Source organism: Pezoporus flaviventris, unplaced genomic scaffold (genome assembly GCF_033815535.1).
Source record: "Pezoporus flaviventris isolate CSIRO_AGI_PZ_B2104156 unplaced genomic scaffold, CSIRO_AGI_Pfla_v1 ptg000082l, whole genome shotgun sequence".
In the NCBI taxonomy this organism is placed as follows: domain Eukaryota; kingdom Metazoa; phylum Chordata; class Aves; order Psittaciformes; family Psittacidae; genus Pezoporus; species Pezoporus flaviventris.
In genome coordinates, this window is record NW_026892630.1 from 1,913,996 (window position 1) to 1,936,750 (window position 22,755).

A 22,755-nucleotide genomic window follows, 5' to 3' on the forward strand; every position below is an offset into this window, starting at 1 on the left:
TGGTTGCCGTCTAATTGTAGACATGACACACACCTCCAAATAAATTCTACTCCAGTGTGGCCGTAATGTGAATCCTGACCCAACAATAGGAATCATGATGAAGAATCACAGCCCTTGCAAACATCACTGGTGTTTTACCAGGCACTGGGTCCCAAGTAACACAGTTGCTTCAGCTGCACGGATGTCGCACAAGCCTCTGTTTAAATACTGCAAAGTGGTAATCTCCTGCTTTTGCTACTTTGAGGAGGCAAAGGAAAATATCTGAATGTGCAGTCCTGAGGTCAGAGCTAAAGTTTGATTTGGGTTGGTTTGGACTAAGGAGAAACGTCCAAGAACAACTCACTGATTTACTTTATTTCAGGACTTGGCACACAGCTTGGACCCAGTTCAAAATCCAATGACACTGAGCCAGAAAATGCTACAGAAAGAGCAGAGATAGGAGACATCTGGACTGTGTTAGGAACTTAGAGCCTCAAAGCCCTTTAAAAATATTCTCTTGCTCATGTTGGGACTTCTCTTGTTTTTGTTTCGAACAATCCAAATGTTAAAACTGTGTTTCAAATTAAAAATTAAAAAAAAAAATCAAAAACCAAAACCCAACCAACAAGGCTTCCTCTCCCCCAAGAAGGACAACCTAAGCCAATTAAAAAGTAAAAAGATTACTTTATGATGGCAGATGAAAAGTGAACACTCCTACAGTGAAAGTGGTAACTTCCAATAGCACTGAATAAATGCTCCTGAAGCATCATTTTCAATACTATTACATCACTGCAAACTTCTCACACAAGTAGGACAGCAAATGTGTCCTATGAAAACCTCTGATCATTTAGGATTCCTGCTCTGAGACACCGTTTTAACCTATCCAGCAAGTACTGAAAAGAGTGGAATTACCCACATAAAACTCTTCTTTATGTCTAAAATACTGTGGTCTGGGTTCTAGGATATAACTGGAAAAAAAAAAAAAAAAAACATTTAAAAATGACCTTTTAACTGTTTCCATCTTAATTCTATTTTAATTGTCATCACCCATGGCAGGAGGGTTGGAACTAAGTATCTTTAAGGTTTCCTCCAACCCAAACCATTCTAGGATTTCACGCATCTGGCAGCAGTCACGCTGATCACTACAGCTTCTTAAATACAATGGGAGTACAATGGGATTTGTGCATACCCGTTCTGTGAAGGCCCTTCAAAAAATTAATTAAAGATGGATTTGGGAACAGAAAAAGTTACTATAAGATTTTGATATTTATTATAAAACTAGAATAAATACAAGATTAATTATTCAGAGCACTCTAGCACAAAACAGAGCATTTTATAAATTAATTCCTCAAAAATTCCAGTTGATGAAGTCTAATTGATTAACCTTTAAAATAAAAACATACAGTAAGCAAGCCTTTTAACACCACCTCTCCAGTGGGAAAGCAGGCAGGGCTCCCAAGCACTTTGCTATGGGCTATATGAGTCAGTGGTAGAGCTGGAGGAACACAGGAGCTCCTGGAGCTTATAGGAGCACACTGACCATCCCTTGACGAGAAGCAGGAAAACAGACACCTTAACTTTGGCATTTTAGCTCAGGTAAAACAACCATTTTGTTCTTATTCAACACTTTCCTCACCTGCAGCTTTCCTATCTGGCTGCAGCTGCCTGACAGAAGTGAAGTGCTGAGAATGCAGAGAAGTGAAAATGACAGAGAAGTGCTGAGATGCACAACACATAACACATGTAGTAGCATTCTCATCTGTAAGAGACTGCACCTCCACAAACTGTAGTGAATGAGTACCTCTTCCCCCTCCAGGGATGAAATCAGTTGACTGTGCAAGGTTTGTAACAGAGTGCTGGGACATTTTAAGATCACACAAAACATGGGTCAAGCCAGCATAAGAGGAATTTCTCTGCACAAATACTGCATTTCCTGAAGCTTGTTGCATATGAAGAATTCATCTTACCTCAAAAATAAGTGTTTTTTAATAAAAGGCAAGGTAATTCTAGCCCGAGCTGTCTTCCAATACAAGTTCAAGCAGGACACTTTAAAGTGAATTACAAGAAAAAACAGACTATTAAGAGAAGAGTCTGAGCAGTCAAATTCAACACTTTGACCAAAGACAAGGCTCAAATATATGCAAACAGGTTTGAGCGGAAAGTCTTCACGGTGTTCACCAACAGTGAAAGCTTCTGATAAAAGTGGATTTAATTTTAAAATAAGCTACTTTCCATCCTTCCGATTGTTGGGAATACTTTCTTAAAATAAACGATAAAAAAACTCAGCCCGTATTTCATTTATTCCGTATCTTTGATTATTTATATTAATTAATAGGACACCGTATCCCATTCTTCCAAGTACACGCCTTGGCACAGCAAGGGCTATTCTGCATTCAGCAACATGCAACATTTCCGGCAGTCCAGCTCCAGGAATAGAAAACCAAGGGAAGGCAAGACAGCCAGATAAACAAATCATTCGGATACCTAAAAACCCTGGAGATACTGCAGCTATTGTCATTTTACACCTAAGCTCCTCTGAGACATTCTGACAGTGCCAAATGTAGATGAAAATAATTAATGGGCTTCTTGGAAGTGAAAAAGAATTCACAGAATCATGCTCTTAAGCAAACAATCCAGATACTAAATCCTGCACAGGACATTTTTGCGTGCACTGAACACTGCCCCGTCCAACACAGTATAGTGTTTGTTGACTGCACCAGATTTGTCCAGCGCTCAATGACACACCTCACTGAAGATTACTAGTTGTGCCATCTGCAAATTCTTTAGTATCTCACAGGTCTGATGCTGCTTCTACAACCTGCAGTCATTTGCAGCAGCAAAATTTAAGTGTGAACTTCTACCAAGCATATATCACAGTGTTTTGCCTGCTGCACAGGAGGTAAGACTGTCAGCTCTCATTCAAAATATTTATCTAAATCTAAAATTGTTTCAAAAGGCAAAAAGCAACAGCAGTACAGAAATGACAGAAAAGATTACCTGCTAAAGACTGCACCTTTTAGTGACACCTCTGTACCCAACTAGCTTCAGCCATGATGCTCCTGCAGAGACATCTAGGAAGTAAAGTTCTTCCAAACCAATGGAGTTCGCCCAAATCAAATCAACCCAATGGAGTTGATCAATCAAATCAAATCAAAGCCCAGCAACAAACCAACCATCTTTACTGCAGACAGTATTCCTCTTCTACTTTCCCATAAGAACTCAGAAAGCCAAACCAAGAAGCACAGATGCAGGCCGGAGCTATAAACCCCAGACTACAGTTCCCTCCCCTAGGAGCTCAGGGGTGCTTAGATTCTGACTTGCAGTTTAAGTCCATCTGTGTTCCTCAAGTATAAACATCTTCATTGAAAAGAGACTCATCCTGCACAGCCATTCATTACTGAGCTCATCTGTGAGAGACACGGACTGGCACATTTCTATGACAACCAAAAAGAAAAAAAAATAGCAGCTTGGCACAATTTAAACGGCTTTTTAAAGCCTCCCTATTGTTCCCAAGGCTGCTTTCTCTTCCTCTAGCATGTATAGTTATCTTGGATATACTGCCCAGAACATCAGCTCTCCCTGAACCGGTTCTCTTTTCGTTGGGAAACAGGGATTTTTGTAATATTTAGATTCAAAAACTAAAAGAATCGAAGGACGTACTGCCCTACCCAGTCTGACTGAATGAGACTTGCATATACAACCTAAGGAGACAGCCCAAAAGGGATCATAGAAGTCTGAATTAATAAAGTGTTCCCCAAAAAAGCCTCTCTTTAAAAATGAGGAAGTTCTTTACTGCAAGGGTGGTGAGGTCCAGGAACAAGCTGACCAAAGAAGTGGTAAATGCTCCATTCCTGGCAGTGTTCAAGGCCAGGCTGGGCTGTACAGAGCCTTGGGTGACATGGTCTAGTGTGAGGCATTCCTGCCCCTAGGAAGAGGATTGGAACTATATGATCTTAAGGTCCTTTCCTATGATTAAGTCCCAATAGCTTGTTTTGTTTAATGATCTTGCTGTGGATTAACCCAATAAGAAAAAGCAAAATTATCATTTTTCCTCAATTAAAACCAACAAAACTCAAAAACAAGTTTCACCATTCGAAAACCATCTTTCCTTCCCTTGCTGGATCTCGATCTGGGTTTTTATTTTTACACTATGACATCCTAATTTAAAAAAGAAATAAAAGGTAGGGAGGAAGCAACAGGTACAATATAACCAGTACAATGGTTTCTTTTTCCACCTACTAAAACCAGACAGATACAACAGGGAAAACATGACAGTATCTTCTTCCTTCTCTTCACAAGGATCTCATGCCACTATACACAGGATGACATAAAATTATGCCATATTTCAGCCAAGATATAGGCTTCAGCTCAAGCAGCTTGTACACTTCCTTAAAGCACTGCTTATTTAAAAGTTCACACACTAAAGCAATTTAGCACCAGAAAAATAAAGCAGCTCTTTCTCTGACATATGTTGCCAGTCAATGCAGAATTCACATTGTCCTTATGTTTGTTATTCCATCCCCTCAGATCAGTGACTGCCAGCTTACACGATTCATTAATTGTAAGTAGTTAAGATTGTTTTTAGTACTATGGTACAGATGCCAAATCACTCTTATTGATTCCCAACAAGAGAGGATGGTATGAGTAAAAACAATGGAATGGACTCGCAGGATCTACATAAGCCAAGCCACAAATATAGTGCCAGAAGAGGGTTTTTTTTTTTCACTCCCATCTTAATTTTTTGAGATTTAGTCTCAAGCCAGACTCTGCTGAACAGGCAGCCTGATGGATCTTCCACTAAGACTCCTTCTTACTTGTAATAGCTCGTGCCATGTGACCACAGGAATAATAAACCACAGGAATAAAGAGATTATTTTTTTAAGTCACAGAAACCTCAAGCGCAACTTTGTTATGGCCAAATTTTCTCCTGCTGTCATTAAAGGTTTCCCAGTTACATACAGACTGCACCCATCAAGTCAATGATTTTCATCTCGACAGTGTTTTGACTTGATCTTTTACTCACAAGTCATTTTGTTTAATTTGCTTCAGACATTTTTCCACACACGATTCAGAGCAGTGATACACCGCCAGGCAAAGTACTGAAATGTTCCCAAAGGCATAGATGAAGGAAAACTCTGTTATTAGTGGATCTAAAAGGTACTTCTTATTACTTAACCAGCTTGCCACAAAGAGTGTAGGTAGCACATTACTGTTCGCAGTAGATGTGAGTTTGAGTCATGCAACAGAAACCACTACAACCTCCTGGCAGAATCAGATGCTAGAAAGACAAAAGGCATCAAAGTCCAGCCCTAAGGTCTCACTGATTCTCTCATAATTGAGGATAGCAGTGGTACATAAAGCCACAAGAAAGAGCATCTCCTTTCACTCCAGCTCTCCTTGCTCAAGGATCAGATCAAAAGCTGTAAGATACAATGATCTTCAGAAGGGCTTTACACTTATAAATTCAATCAATGGCAGAAATCTTCATAGAACCACAGAATGGTTTGGGTTGGAAGGGATTAAAGCTCATCCAGCTCCAACCCAACCCAAGCAGGGACACCTTCCACTAGACCAGGCTGCTCCAAGCCCCGTCCAACCTGGCTTTGAACGCTGCCAGGGATGGGGCAGCCACATTTTGATTTTGACCAATTTCTAGTAAAAAAAAAAAAAAAAAAAGTGTATCCCATATTTTTAAGCAGTAGCTATTACACTGTTAAACTGTATTTTTCTGTGCAATGTTTCCCACGTCATAAAACTAACACAGGGATAAAGACTCAGGCTCAAGTGCCTTAAGAGGCCATGTGATAAACTATAGCAAATGCCATGGGACTGATTCTGTACTAGCTCTCACCTGGACTTGCAATGGACAAGACAGCTGGAAATACAGGCACTCTGATGAAAAAGAGAATTAAGGTACTTCTGATTCTGAAAACTGAGATATTGCACATGGTAAGACTGATTTCCATAAGTGCAGCACATTCCCTTCTCCAGTTTAAATCTGCAAACGGTGGGCTGCACTGTTTATTTTCTGCTGCCTACACAATGCATCAGATCTGCCTACCAGGAATACGTTACTATCTGCAGGAGTATGTTCCCCTGAGATATGTATACTCCCATCCACTCCGGAACAGGCAAAGACCACGCAGTATCACGTTGTGTTTCCAGCTCTCTCCAGCGGTATCCTATGCCACGTCCTCTCTCTCCAGTATAAAGATACACCACTTCTGAGACCAATGCAATCATCACAGATGGTGATCAGTTACAAACAGGAAGCATCCGTCCTTCTGCTGTATTTCACAGAAGAAACCAGCAGCAAACAGTTCCCTCATCTCCACTGCTCACTTCTGTGCACTCAGAAATGCACATCTTCACACTGCTGTCTCTGTCTCCACAGCAAATAAGAGTGGCAAGAAAAAATTCAACCTACATGGCAAGCACTTCAATACGGGCAATGCAACTGTTAAGATTTACTCACAACCACAGAGTTCCTGTTTTCTCCCTATACGGATGAGACTTCCAGTTCCCTGATGAGGAAATGAAGTGATGTGACATTAAGCAGCTCATGAATCTCTTCAATTAATGCATTCTGCACAACGGAGACTTCCAGGGAATTATCTGCAACCACAGCACTGCCTCATTCCCACTGCCGTGTCCCTGAGAATGAGTCACTGCAATTCCCATGTTCTTGTTGCAGGCAGAGACAGAGCCCTGTGTCTTCGTTAAGTCTGGTTGGAATCAAATGCTGAAACTACTTGCACAAAACTTTAATTAGGGTTACCTTATTTTCTGCAACTATGGAAAGCATAGTTACCGTCAGCTCTCCACTCTTCGCGCTGCCTAGAACTTACGCTACAGGAGACAACATTCCATCCCACCATCTTCAGGGAACAACTGCATAAGTTTATAAACAGTACCAAGATAGCAGGAGGCTTGCAAGCTGCACATCTCCAATGCTGAGCTATATTACAAATCAACTGCAAAGCTATCCTGGCACAGGACCCAAGTTGCAGGAGGAAACAGGACAGCAATGGCTGAAGCCAACATGGGTACATCACTCTGGGACCCAAATACATGACCAAGCTCAGTACCATTCCACAGTGAGACCCAAGGGCACCACTCTCATTTCTGAATAGGTCAGCCCCTTCTAGTAAGTCATGGGAAGTAGAAGGGGGAAGAAGAGAGTTTTGAGATAGGAGGTATGCCTTACTGCCCTCCGTCATACCAAGGGTCAAGAAGGTCTGCTAAGCCTGCAAAGTGGCTCTCCTAAGCCACCAAACTATTGCAATATTTAAAAGACTCAAAACATATTATTTACTTTAAATAACTTTTCATTTAAAAAAAATAAATTGCATTTAAATTAAATAATGCCAATTTAAAAGATATTTTATCTTTATCAAATTGGTTCCAGGGATATAGGAGTTTGACAGTGGCTGGTTTTGCACATTTCTGGATACTGTTAATTTTCATTTAGAAAAAACCTTGCCAGAAAAGACACAGAATCTGTGTTAGAAGTGTTTTAAAGCTTGAGAAAGCCTTTGCTGAATACAGCTAGTAGTCTGTATGTGTTTCATGTGATTTGCAAACTAGAAACACTGGAATTTTAGGCCAGGAAGATGTCATTGACTAATGGGGATTCTCCCTTCCCTCTGGAGTATAGGTTTATAGAAGAATAAGATCATGCTCTCCAGGCAAGTTTATATGAAATGATTGATCTCCAGCCAGCTGCAGTCAAGACATCTGCTTGTTTTCATTTTACTACAGGGAGCTTCACCCCCCTCCATACCTCCAAAGGCAGCCAAGATTACATCCAATTGTAAAAGGAAAACTTTTAACAATTTCAGAACTAAAACTTGAGAAACTGGGTAAATTGCAGAGGCCACAGATGCACCTCTGCCCCACCTAAAGCACTCCAAAGAACATGAAGTGAAAACTAGCCTGAGGAAGTCCTATTTAATCGAGTCTATTGACCGTAGCACAGAGACATCACTGCTGTATCCTGTGCTTTACATGCAGATCTGCCTAAATACATGAAGGTATTCCTTTGTTTCGAGAAACCCTCACACATTCCACATGGGATCATGCAGACGGGTCCTCATGTGGTCAAATAAAGTTTGTGAACCCGTGCCTTTATAGCTTTTCCATATTAATCCACACTCTGGGCATATATCCAATTAAAGCCTCATGTATAGATCACTAGGTTACTAACTGGCTTGCATACTTGAGGGCAGGGGAAAATAACAAGCTCATGACTGCATAATTTCACACTGCCTGCGCTTTCACTTTTATATGCACAAGTCTTTTAATCTAGTCTTACCATAAATAAAGAGTAATAAGACTTGCTGATAATACTGTTGGGTCCCTACATGCTGGAACACACAGTAGCTCGTGGTGAATGCACTTACATTAACACTAACTCCAGTGTAAAGATGACAAGGTCTTTTCACGAGCACACTACAAAAACAGGAAGCAAAGGGGAAAACTTCACAGCGTTTGGAAACAGCAGAGCATTGTTTGTACAGGCTTTTCTAGCAAATGCAACAGAAAATAAAATGGGTAACATGAAATCGGAGCACAGCACAAAAGTCTCAAGACAGCGGCTCCCTAAAGATCTCCAGGTTCAGACTATACAGGCAAGAAGATGCACGGGGGGGGGGGGGGGGTCCTCTTTATCTCTGCTAAGAAAATCTGGCAAAGACAGACAACCTCCCAAACCCTTGACATTAAGGCTAGATAATGTAACACAGCACTGCACCTTTACCTCAGTTAGAGTGGGTATGATACACGAAGAGGCATTAGGAAACACATAATCCTAATTGTAGAACAATGCCAAGTACTTCCATGATTTTTTAAATACAGTAATATTTTTAATACTATCATATTTAAGTATTTCTATGATTTTTAAACTGCATTCAAAGGGAAGATACAATGGCACAAGCTTCACACACCGTGGGCTGCCCCAGAAGGCCACCTTCACCTCATATGAAGAGGCTGCACTGTGCACTACATCCCTTCAAGATGAGTCAAAAAGCTCCAGTCACAAGCACGCTGCGGTCACCAAGTCAGAGACTTCCCCTTTCAGCTGGAACACACAGATCCGATCTGTGAGCTGAGGCTGCTTTGTTTAAATTTTTTCATATCATCACCTCTTTTCTTCCCCTTCCCCCTCAAGTCCACTCAGCCCATGCTGTAGTACCATTAAGTGCTTACAGCCTGCACAATATATAGATAATGCATGCAGTTGGTGCTGCCTCAATCCTGGCTCAGCACAGGTTTAAAGCAACAGAGGACTGATTCTGTATTTGGGCAAGCACCAAGGAGGACTCAGTGCTTTCCCATCTCATCTATCTCCATGAAGAAACAGCTTTATACACAGTCAACTCCCACGATAGATTTGATTTCACCAGATTTAAAGTACATTAGTCAACCCAAGTCACTGGGGACATCTGAAATAACTTAAAATAAATCAAGAGAGGATTAATTTCAAAGGAGGCATTGACACACCACCAAAAGAAGTGTACACTAGTGTTAGGAGAGAAGCCATTAGCAGTATTTCTCAATGCCGGTAATTTTTTCACCACAAACAGTACAGCAAGAAGATGTTACAGTCTTGGGGCAAACGCTTGGCTCCAAAGGCAAAACGGTTACCTAGAAGGAGTATGTCAATATTTAATACCAAAGTGCATGTCTGATCCTGCACATTTCATTTAATTTCAAGCTCTTCCAGCTTTATTTCCTGTTTCATTCACAGCAACCAGAAAAGATGGATTATCTAACCTTAGAAAATGTGTTTTCAGTCAGACAAGACATGTTAACTGTGTCCGTCCTTTCACCTTCAGCAACAAAGTTTTTTGCCAGCACATTCTACGTTTTCTTCAACGTCCACATTATTTGGTTGCAAAGCAGATGGGATTGTCAGTGCCAGGAATCCACTCAAGCCGCTTGCTCCTCTGGGAGAAGAGGAAGAGCCTGTTCTGTGCCTCTGGATGTCAAGATACTTTTTAGTTAAAAAAAAACATAAAATTATTAGCAGAGGCAAAATAAAATAAAAATAAAATAAAAAAAAAAGGAGTTGAAAGAAGTACTGAAAGTAATGACTAATAACTTGTACTTGTGTAATCTATTTCATCAATGTTCCTCACCTTCATATGCCAGGAAAAAAAAATGGCTGTGTTTCATAACAAAAATGATCAGGAATACTACTTCAAGCCCTTACAACACAGCTGGAGCTGCTACTCCTTTTGTAAGGAATGTATGAAGTAGTATCAGAATTGCTGCACTGAAAGAATAAGCTGAAGCTCTTTTGCCAATACTATAATCATGCCACTATTAGCTATATAATAAAGGCAGAAGTTTACAGCAGTTGCACCGATTTTTGTCTTCTTCAAACAACGACTGAACATCTGTAACCTGACATTGTTTCCTCTTTCTCCAGACATTCAAATAAACCTCTCTCTGTTCTGTGTTACTGCTGGATAAGGAACCCTTCATTGAACATGATTCATCTTCCACAAGGAATTAACAGGTACTTAAACTATGGGCATTTCACAACTCAGTGGTAAAACAAGGACACAGACAGATCTTGTTCAACACAGTCCATCCAAGTAGATGGAAATCTCCTCTGCTGCAAAAGTAAATGCTGTTCTTCAAAGAATCACTGGGACTTCCACAGTTTTGGTCCCCTCCTCCCACTTTTTCTCAGTGCCAAAATACTCAGATGACAGAACACTATTAACTATAGTCACAGCATCACGGAGCCAGAGCATTCAAAGCAGGCTCACACTCACAACTCTGTCAATCTCTGATATCCAATGGGCAAAGAAACCTCTCATTGTGCAACTACCTTTCAAGCTGACGGGAACAACTCAACACTGAGATCCCCAACCAGAATAACTGCAGATACCAGAAAAAGTCTGCAGAGTTACATTAGCTAATGATGATGGCTCAGAGATCTACTATTTAAGAGCCCACATCTTTTTACTTTCAATTTCCTACTTTTTTTACAGCTTACACTGTAGCAAATAGAAATCTGGTGTTTTGGTATGCCTCTGCAACCCTATTCTTCTCAAGTGATTCCTAAATTTAAGAGCTTAACATCAAAAAGTTTGTATGGTAAATCCAAGGTATGAGAAGGGAAAGAGAATTGCTGATCTTCTCAAAAACAACTCTCAACACCCTGCTTCTATAGTAATTTTGAAACATCATTCTCATACTGAAAATTTCAGTGCAGTCAAGGTTTCCCTGACTTACTCTTTACTGCTGAATTCAATCTTAACAGCCTCTAAATCAAAAGCTAAGTGGTAGGCTGTCAGAAGTGACTATTAGGGGAACATACAAAGCATGCACGCCTCAGAAAGCAAGAGACTTGAAGTGATTGGCACCTGGCTCCACGACAGGTATTTTCTTTGCAGGAAGATGGAAGGGTAGCAAAAAGAACACAACACCCTGGACTACATTCCGCTGTCAGTCACTCTCCCACACTTCCACTGATTTTAAAGGAGGTTTACAGCCATTAAGAAAACAAATAGCCATCAAACTCAGGAGGGAAGATGCAACCTGCCAGCCAAAGCAAAGGCAACTTGATTTCTGCTCCAACCCCTACCAGTAATTTATTGTGAACATAAGAGCAAGGCATGACATGCTACTGGTTCTTGATATCCAACCTATGGGTCAACTCCAACAGTGAACCACAGATGCACACACCAACTACAAACTAACCATGAACTAACAGTACCAGACCTGTCTGAAAAGTCTCATCTACATTTGTCTCTTTGTTTTCCCCATGTATAAAAACACTGACAATAAAGCACTTTGTGATAACTGAAGTAACAGTGAAACTGAAACCCAGTGACTTGTAGAATTAAGTCATCATACTGTGATCCAAAAAAACATTTTTTCTGATTACTGTAAAGGCCAAAGATTTTTTTTTTTTTTTATTTCATTCACAGGTCAAACAGACATTCATATTTACAGAAAAAACACACACACCCTCAGTATTTTGATTTTAAAGTTGGATTCCCCTTGGCAAGTTTCATAAACTTGTTTTTTTAAAGCAGTTTTTATTCTACTATTAAAAATGCCTACCCCTGAAAATGGATAACGAAGTCACCCAGTCTTATGTTAGGTGCTGGCTCAGAAAGAGTAAAACCATGGCCTGCTCACAATACGCAATGACTGTATTACAGCAGCAAACAAAAAACTCTGTGGTACAACAGAACCCCATTACACCAGGAACCAGATGGGGCAACTGACACCTGCTGATCCCTAAAGCTTACATTCAAAAAGCTAAAAAAGACAAAGACTGGCAGGAAATGGCCACTGCCATGTGAAAAATGGCAATATCACAGCTTTACCATTAAGAAATACCTGCTCTGTACTGTCTGAGCCGTACTTTGCGAACACACCATTGGCATCTTCAGGAGGTTTAGTGGGAAAAAAAAAAAAAAAAAAAAAAGAGTTTTCTTCTCAAAATTACCCAAACTGTCTACCTGATTTAGCTCAGTTAGATGTTAATTGTCTATACACAAATAAACAATGAGGTAACTTGGTAACTTTTTGGTTTCAGAATTTCTGCCTTACTTTTGGGTTAACACCACCAGAAACCTCATCTATAAAATCTGCATAGACAAATGTACGCATCAAAAATATGGTAACTTCTAAGAGAAAACAGATATTATTTATGATTATCCCTTTCAAACAGTTTCTCTTTAGGCCTAAGGAAAACATTATGCAAAAAATAAACATGAAATAATTATATTTCTGAATACAATTATGTATTCTCAAAAAAAAAAAAACCTACCTCTGATTTAGCTTAATCTCAACGTTCTTCAGGCAATGTTTATTGTGCCACATGTGCACCTTTGTACTCAAAATCCTACAAACCTAAATCCATTTCTGTGTGGCTTTTAGGGTTTGAGGTTTAGGTTTTTTCTTCAAAAGGGGAAAAAGACTTTATTTTATTCAGCATTTCTCTAAGCACTGGAAATCCAAGAAGCAAAAGCCCTTTAGTGACAGTTCCAAGCTCTTGACATCCCCATTCTTAATATCATGGAATTAGAGGTCTGAAATTTTAGAAGCATTGGATAGTTGTTTTTATTTCATTCTTTTTAAAGCCCTGGTTATGACTCTTCTCAATGAGAGTGAAAGCAATTTCTCCTTTTAAATTTTCCTTCCGATGAGAAAATCATGTAGTCTCTCAGTCACAGGAACAAGAGCTTTAGAGAAACTGCAACATACTTTGAAAAGCACAAGAGCTCTCACCCCTGAAACAAGTGGTAATTCTGAGCAGACAACGGAGAGACACACTTCAAGGGCCATAAAAGGCTCATTCCACTCTCAACCTCAGATTCTGCCACTGCCTACAAAGTGAAAATGGCTGTAAGTGTAAATATCAGGAAAGATAACAGCAGAAGCAGCGAGAAATTGGGGGTATCCCCTATAGAGGATACACCCCCATGCAGACTTCAGCCAGGACCACATTCCACAGCAGTATTTCAGCAAATTTCAAGACCAAAATGAGGGGAAAAAGAAAAGACATCAACTTGCAGCAAGCAGCAATTTTTTCTTAATAAACCTCTATTGCCTGGGGAAGAGAGGCAGGGGGGCAGCTGGCACATGTCCCATAGGGCAGCAGCAGTGGCTGGCAGGACCTTTCTGGGAATCCTGAATGAGAAAGGCATGCAACCCAGTGAGTGTGACCCAGGGCCAAGCCAAATCACATTTCCCTGCATCACTGGCATGGGCTCACACTCCTCCCACAGTACCTTCACTTTTCAGCTATGGGGATGACGTCCGTAAGTACATTTGCTGACCCACCACAACTCTACTGTATAATTAAGCATTAATACACTGCAGCAAACCATGTATCTTCCCCAGCTTTGCAGTGCATGAATGCACAGAGAAAGCACTTGGTCCCATGGTCTGTCATGCTTTTATGAGGTTTGCTGCTGTCCATGCCAGGGCTGTCAGACTGTGGTGAGCAGTGCTCATTAGTTTCTCTGTCCTCAGCCTCCATATTCCCCACAGAGGAAAGTAAAGTCACAAACTCACTTTCCATCAGGACAGCACCTGTCTGAATATTGACATAAAAAGGGGTGAAACAGCAACAGCTTCTACACCAATTCTGTCTAACAGTGATGTTTCTAAGCCTCTTGCTCATGAAACAGCCAACCAAAGGAAAAAAGCAGGGCTCTATTCTGCAGAAGCCTGGCAGCAGAGCCAGCCATCCCCCGCAGCCAGCAGCCAACCTGAAAGCTGCACAGTGATCTTTCCCTGAACCTTTCTGGCTCTCTGAACAGCACATCCTGCCATTCACGTTACAGGCAATGAGTGGTAATCCCTCTCCTCATATTACCCTACTGATTTCAACAGAGCGAGACCAAGAATGTACGTGACCAAGTGTACTTCCAGTTCAGATTTTATTCATTGCAACTTGACGGGCTTCTTGAGCTCAATTAGTAATGGCACACATCTAGCAGACATGTTCAAATCCAGAGGAAAAATGTGCCTTTTTTCCTAAGATTCTCAAAAACACACACACACAAAAAAAAAACCACTTAAAATTATTTTAAAACATACTGAAATCCGAGATGAAAGCAGAAGGACACAGCCTGCACCATGAACTCATTCCCTGGACACTACAGTCTGTGGACTGGCATGTTAACCTGCTTTTGTATTTCCCACCCTATCGGTCCTGTCCCATTAGACATCGGACAGCCCAAGTGGCAAAGGCAAGAAATAACTTTAATTAATGGAAATGACAGTAACATCAGATGTCCACAAACCCCGAAACAAGACCCCCTTCCACCAAAACCTAAAAAGTATTGTTAAATTATCCTGATTTCTAAGCCTAGTAGTGAAGGCCTTTTAATTTAGCATGTTTCTGACTCCTTCATGTTTTCTCTCCACAATCACAAGAGCTGAAACTTCACTCACTGTTGACGTGTTTGGCTATAATGTATGCTTTTCAATTGTCTTTTCCCTTTCCTGGTATTGCCCCTGCATTCTTAAATATTGTGCAAAACAGGAAAATTTTACGCAATGATTTAATAATACATTGTTTTTGGCAGCAATTCCAGCCTACCATGTTTCCCTCTCTCCTCTTCCTCAACAGTCTGGCGGACTATACACTGAAACAGATCAGTTCCTTGATCCAGTTAAAAGACAAAATATCTGCGAAAGGTTCAAACAGAGAAAGTGTTTCCCAACCCGTTCACAGAGATTTTCCCAATGTGACCCTGGAAACTGTTAAGCACATAGAGAAGACATATTGACACAGTATGGCACAGATGAAGAAATGAACAGCACAGGCCAAGACAACGTTACTGCTAATGACACTTCATCATCAGACTGTGCAATGAAGTTATTGAGTGCACATACCTGCACAAGCACTGTATATGGATTTCACATGCTAAAGTATCAATCATCTTCAAGTACACAATTGTTTATGGAATGAAGCACTACATATCTATAAACACATGCAGACACAGAACAAACTGATACAACTAGCACTGTTCAAAACACTACTAAACAAGCCACAACCTACCCATGCAACCCACAACCTAATTACTTGTAAAGACTGAAATATTTGAGGTAAGTCTCTTCTTTCGTAAATCCTATACAGGGACATAAGTAAACACCTAGTAATCCACACATGCTTTCTAACACAGAAGGAAATGAAAGTACCCTTTTTATTGTACGTTAAAACTCACCTGTTATTTAGGAGCTTCAAAGGTATAAAGCAATTATATGCAATAAATAGCTAAAAAATGAAAATTAAAAAAAAAAAAATCACTCCTCTTTATGTACTAAACCTACCACCGTTCTCCTCTGAAATGTCCGTCAGCATACACTGTTCTGGCAGTGATTCTGGTGGGACTAAGGCTTCAGCCTGTTCTCCCACTCTCACTAACAACACAAACTTGCAGTTGAGGTTTGTCAGTGCAAATAGGACTCTCAACCTGGCCTTTCAACTCTGAAAAACTGAAGATCCTTTTTGTGGTTTACAGAATCGTAAAAAGGGTTGTGTTGGAAGGGACCTTTAAGGATCGCCTCATCCAACCCCCCTGACCTGGGCAGGGACATCTTTCACTAGATAAGGTTGCTCAAAGTCCTGTCTAACCAGACCTTGAACACTGCCAATGATGGGGCATCCACAGCTTCTCAGGGCAGTACTTCCTTTCCTAGAAGGACCACACCCCGACTTCAATGATCTGATGATCCAGCATCACCAGTTAGAATGTTCTACTACAGAAAGAAAGATGATCTCACAGTTCCACAAAGGCCCAGCCCCAGGAGGGATGCTGAGCTCCTCCAGTCCCTGCTTTGATACAGGATCAGGTCTCCGCTGAGGACAGAGGCAATTTAGAAGCTTCCTCAGGGGGGCTATTACCACCATGCTGTGGCTATCACCACATCTTTACTCCCCAGCCAAAACGAAAAATGAGGCAGAAGTATTTGTGAGTATCCTTTTTGCATGTAAAATTTACTGCCTGGGCGTTAACACTAATAGCCTTGAGATTTCTCACTCTATCAATGAATACAGCTTCTGTTTTCATATTTTATATAAGTTCTGTGATATATAAACACATACCTTAACACTACAGACTTATAAATATCCTTTTTAACCACTGTAGGAACTATATTTCCAAAGGTATGTTTGATAGGCATTAAACAACTTTAAAGAAATACCATTTCAGGTTTTCTTATGCAGAGCTACTAAGTAATACAGCAATAAAATAAGTCTGTCACAACAGAGTAATGTTCCATTAAACAGCCAGATCTTCAGGAAAGTTTGGGTTTCATTACTGCAGGCACATGCCTACCTTTACTTCTGAAACACAATCTCAATTTCACCAGCATAGATAACACAGCGCAATTTGGTCTCGATTTGCAGAGAATTCTAAATTATCATGGTTATACGCCAATTACAAGATGCAGTGTTCTCTCTGATGTGCCTGAAGAAAATACCTGATAGACAGAAACAGGAGCAGGCAAATCATTTACACCAAAAACTTCTTGTCAAATGAAAGCAGTCATCTGCAACAGTAAAGAATGAGAAATATTAAATTTAAATAGTAACTTATCATTCAGATAAAAAAATCTTAAATTGTTTTGTTATTTATGTGTTCATACTTATTTATACATGCCATGATGGCAGGTGTATCAAGCTAGTTTTACTCACATTTTTAGAGCCCCATCAATAACACAGGGCTCAAGGACAGCACCTGGTTTACCGAAAAGACAGTTTAGTTTACTTTTTATTATTATAGCTAATTCATAATAATTCTATTTGGCATCTGGCTAATGCTACAATATTTCTTTTCAAGGAAAGCTTTAAAAAAAGAATCTTTTAAGATTGTTTTGAAACTTCTGAGCTGTGCATAATACTTCCCACTTGAGCTAATTGTTTTTGAAGGGAAATTTAATTTTAAAAAGTATGTTTTTCTAACTAATGGGAACCTGTGCTAAAGTAAACAATGAGTCCACCCTGATAGGAGTTTTTGCTCTATCTTTACCAAAAGTAGGAAGGAAAGACATGCAATAGCATGCTGAAACACATGCAGTAGCAGAACTGTTGAATTTCAAATAACAATTAGAAGACAATTTTCTATTCCATTTCTACTTGAGACAGATCATCCTGCCCTGCCTCATTTAATATTAATTGGTTATGTTCCTGTCTGTAGAAGAAAATATAAATGCAGTTCCCTAATCCACTTACTTTCTTGTTTCAAATATACTTCTGATCTTGTCAACAAACTCCTGTCCTCACATGCCACTTTTGTACAGAAAAAGAGTGTAAAAGACACATCTTTTCAGGACTGTCACCAGCTCCGAATATAACATTACCTTAAACTTAACTTACCTGCCAAGGCAAAGCCAAAGAAACATAAAATGGGCATGAAAAGCCAAAGTTTCCACCTCCTTGAGGGGTATTAATGAGTAACTTCATGGCTTCAATTATGTCTTATCTTCCCAGATGGGAATTAGAGAGGTCAACCCTAGCCGGGGAAAACGAATCGCTTGTTTATTCTTCCCCTGTCTGCTGCGCATACATATGTATCACAAGTCTTTCTCGCAAGCCAGTACTCTAAAACTCATTGTCCGAAACATCTTCTCCCAAGCGGTGCAAGAAAAAGCAGGAAAGAAAAAAGCAGGGCAGAGACATGAAAGGGACAAGGCAGAAGGATATTAAAAGCATGGAAGTTCAGTTATGACAGCTACCTTTAAACTACTGAAAATTAAATTTTAACATGGCTGCTGAAGATAGCCACAGGGTTATTCTTCACACACACAGAAAGAGAGTCACACAAGGAATACTGAATTGGGTTTTATTACTGTCTTTGTTTTTACAATCGCTGCCCTTCAAGCTGTGCAAGGACAGATCTCGCTAGGAAAACAAAAATTAGTAAGAGAACTACATCTGAGTTTGGTAGGTGTTTATAGAATAAACATTATCTGTCCCATGGGGGGAAAGTCGGATTCATCCCCAGGCAAGCTGATGTCTGGCAAACAGAGTTTCTGAGTATCAAAATTTCCTACAGGGACTTTAGCATTTACATTTTTAAATAAATAAATAAATGGAGTTACAGATATGTATTTACTTTCACCAAATAAATCTTAACCAGAATGAAAGCCGGGCCAAGATGGGAGTGAAACTGTAACAGTGAAACTGTAACTGTGAATCTGCACTGTATTTTACCCATTCTTTCACAAATGAGAAATGTGAAGCAAATAATGGAAACAACACATGAATAGATAAAACTCCTAACACCTACAGTTACGGAGCTCTCCACTCCACAAGCAAATACTTTTCCAGTGCATATACCGATTATTTTAACATGGACTAACTTTGATTGTAACAGGTGTTTGCAATAACATCTCAGGAAAAGCACTTTGTAGAGAACATTATTTTCTTCCTCCCTAAATTTAGATAAAATAAAGTCCTAATACTTGTTCCATCACATTGTTACATGGCGCTTCTGCTATCTTGTCAGCACAAAACATATAACTGTCTAATTAAAAAACAGGAGTAATTACCTCTCACAGAAAAAAAAAAAATTAGGTAAGGTCTCATTATTCAGACTCATATATGGTCACATACAGTGTCTACTCATGGAAAAAGCTGCAGATGAACCACCCGTACACAAACTACTGCGAACTCCTACTTTACAGCTCAGGCATTGACAAGTAAGAGCTTGTGTGGAGTAGACTTGAATTCAAATACGTGTCTCAAGTGACAACAAAAAGGACAGAATCAACACATAACTTACCCACTGTAGTCACAGACATAATTTGCCAGATCTGGATTTAGCTGTCATTACAACTTTTGCTTTCAAATGCAAAACAAAGTGATGTTATTTTCCTGTTCAATTTTATTCACGTTACATAGAATGCAGTAAAACTAGTCATGCCAGAGGATTTGCAAAGGGATGATGTGAAGATTAATTACTAGCTGCTCATAAAGCACCCTGCCTGTGGAAAGCCCTATGTGTAAAAATGACCCTGTTATCAAAGTTGTTGAGTGCTCCCAGTGCTCGCTTTCAGTGAACGGTATGGATATTTTTCCACAGCTCCTGAAAACCAAATCAGTTGTGTTTAAATACCCACCTACAGTTTCAGGAAGTTTTGGCATTGTTTCTGTACCTCACTTCTGCAAGGGCTGGGGGTTAAACTGCCACGGATTTTGCTTAAACCCTATCTTTTCAGCTCAAAAGAAGTTAAATCAAGATATCACAGAACCAATATCTGAAAGATACCTGATAAACGTACCCACGCATTCAGGCAACAAGTGAACACGGACCTTATCCCAGTGCCCCAATTACTTTGTGGAAACCAAAGACACTATTTGAAATAATAAAGCACAGATATTTCTGTGACTAATGGTATTTACTTGGTGAGTTAGCGCTGGAGCAAAATGATAAGGAGCAAGACCAAGCACAAAGAGCACTGCTTAACAAAATGGAGCCTGCAATGGTATGTATAATGTTTTAGTATCTTCTTGTTGTTTATATACACAAAATAATAAGGAATGAGAACACCTCAGTGTTAATTAAATCACGACCCCAGAGGACTTCATACATTTTTTGAGAGATGGTTTCTTTGGTGACAGGTTTGCCAGCAGCTAGAGTTTGGAGTCACCTGTACAAACACAACTTCATGCCCCGTATTGCCACATCGCAGAGATTAACATCTGAAGCATGATCATGCCTCTCTCTACCGGCATCCTTCTGCTCAGAAATAATCGACTATGCATACTGCCTGGAAAATGCCTCCACTGATACTCACCTTCTCCTCTGTGCTGATGGTATCTTAATACAATGAAGAAGCGCAGAAACTCATTGGCCTCATGTCTTTTGGGGGTTTTATCAATACTTGACCAAGTTTTTCCTTCTCCCCTTATACCATAGTTCCGTCAAAGAAAGGAAACATTACCTTGGAAACATCCTCGACAGCCCGGTGGAAACAGCAAGCAGGGATGTCATTGTGGCACGCAGAATTGCCCTGTTAGAACAGGCAGCTGGCCTACCTGAAGGTTAAAGAGGCTCCCACCAAAAACCTGCTTTGAATACTCCACACGGGAGCATGATGAAGGGGAGACATTTATACATGCCCCTGTGTGCCAAAGGGTGAAAAAAATCCACCCTCGGAGCACAACCCCGGCTGCATGAAACCCATTTCAACACACCATTGACAGAAATCCACACAAAAGCCAATCCACTCTCTCATACCACCAGTGTCCTATAGGAAGGCCAGAATGAAGCCATTGAGAAAAATGAGACATTCACATATAAATCAAGAAACGACAGCATCTTAGTGCTGAATGATTAAAAATCAGTGCAAAGCATGTTTTGTGTGCGGTTTTAATCACTGTTAGGCATAATACGGGTGTAATCACATCACATTCTATGTGCATGTTCAAATAACACTGGCCGTGAAATTTTAAGTTGCATGTGTAAACGTGAATCAGATTCTTAACGACTTTATTCCATTCTATTGTACAGCTTTTGTACTGGTGATATCACCACCTTGCATTCTTCTCTAGCATCATTTTTCAGTAGGAAGAAACCCTGAAGGAATCTCCATGTTTTACGATCACATTACCAGTGTCTGGGCAGGGTATGATATGACTGTCAAATCAGAGCCCCAAAACGAGGCCTAAACCATCCAGACGGTGCAAACCGCGAGCCTTTGCTCTCGAATTAAAAGCATCTCTCACCTCTGAACTGGCCAACATGCCAGCAGGGATCCGCCGGCTTTGGGCTGGAGTGTCTCGGTGTAGCGATTTCGTGTCAGTGTTACGTTGAGATGGGAGGAATTAGAAGGAAAACGGGGGGGAAGGGGCGAAAGCCCCAGCGATACTGATAGAAAAGGTGGCAAGAAGGAGGTTAATGGACTTGACTGGGAACCCCCACCGAAACTGCAGGATTAAACATCCGCAGCATTACGAAGAGGGAACCAAACCCCCGCAGGCATTCCGGGAGGCCCCCCCCCCCTCACACACACAGAGCCCGGGGGTCCCGGCGCGGCCCCGCCGCACACATCGGCACAGGCGGCCCCGTCCCCGTGGATGCCCCGCAGGGCGGGGAAGCCGCCGGGGCCGCGTTGTGGCCGCCCCCAGCCGGGCCCGTCCAGGCTCTTACCGTGGCCGAGGCGACGTTGTTGTCCGCCAGGGTCAAGTGGTGCGGTTCCCACCGCCGCAGGAACTTGGAGGTGAGGATCTTGCTCAGAAACGTCCGGGGGTGCCGGATGACACACACCTGGATGTCCCCCTCCTGCAGCAGCTTGTACCTCATGCCGTTGCAGTGGAGCGGGGCTCTCCGGCACGGCGCGGCACCCATTTTATTCCCCTCGGGAGCGGACATCTCGCCCAGCAGCGGCTTGCTCTCCTCGGTCTGCCTGCGGTCACTGGCCCCGCTGGAGCAGCCAGTGCGATCCATGGCAGAGCCCCTCGGGTCCGGGTGGCGCTCGGTGGCAGCCGCTTGGGGACACCGGTCTCTACGGGCGGTAGAGACGGGTGTAACCAAGTAAAATCAAGATAAAATAAAAATTAAAAAAAAAAAAAGAAAAAAAAGAAAATCAAACCACACTGTGTGGATTTAAAAAAAAAAAAAAAGGGAAAAAATGTGACGGGAAAAAGAAAAAAATGCTAAAGGAAGATGGGGGAAGGGAGTGAACCGCACCGGAGAGGGCAGGGGGAAAGGGAAGCGATAAAAATCGTTATTCGAACTTCCCAATCCGCCCTCCGGCGGGTCTCCTTCGCCTTCAGAGCGCCGCGTCCATGCTCGCGGCCAGGCGCCGGCCGAGCAAAAAGGGTCGGCTCCCGGCGAGGGCTGCGGACAAAAGCCGGCGGCTGTGGCTCCCAGCGGAGGCTGCGGAGAGTCCGGCCACGGGTCCGTCCTTCCCCGCAGGCTGTGTCCGCGGGACTGAACGGCGGCGGCGGTCGCGGTCTGCATATACGTGGGTGCGGGTGTGCGGGAGGGGTGCGGGAGGAGCGGGGGGTGGGGGGGAGCGGGAGGGGGGGGAAAGGGGGGAGAATGTGTGTGTCCACGCGCGCCGCCGCCGCCGCGGGAGGAGAAGGAGGCGGCGAGAGCAGCGAGCGCTGCCGACAGCCTCCAGCCGGAGCCGCGCCGGGCTCACCCGATTGGCTGCTGCGGGGTCATGTGCCGCCCTCCCTGACGTCAATGGCGGCGGAGCCGCCGAGGGCAGCGGCCGCGCGAGGTGCGCGGGAAGCGGCGCGCGCGTGTCCCTCCCGCCCCTCCCCTTCCCCTCCCTCCTCCT

General features: G+C 41.8%; 1 protein-coding gene across 3 annotated transcripts in view; it reads right to left on the minus strand.

The window, feature by feature from the left end:
* CMIP (c-Maf inducing protein) overlaps nucleotides 1-22,494 on the minus strand; it is a 137,668-nt gene extending 115,174 nt beyond the window's left edge. Inside the window, exons 1-2 of one of the 3 annotated variants that reach the window (XM_061475051.1) lie at nucleotides 22,158-22,494; nucleotides 21,618-21,972 (exon numbers count right to left, since the gene is read on the minus strand). In XM_061475051.1, the coding sequence (XP_061331035.1) occupies nucleotides 21,618-21,914 (297 nt within the window). In that variant the 5' untranslated portion in view covers nucleotides 21,915-21,972; nucleotides 22,158-22,494. Of the gene's footprint in view, nucleotides 1-16,799; nucleotides 16,927-21,617 lie in introns of those variants that run through there. The other 2 variants (XM_061475052.1, XM_061475053.1) reach the window with 2 other exon arrangements.
* Nucleotides 22,495-22,755: the final 261 nt, after the last annotated feature.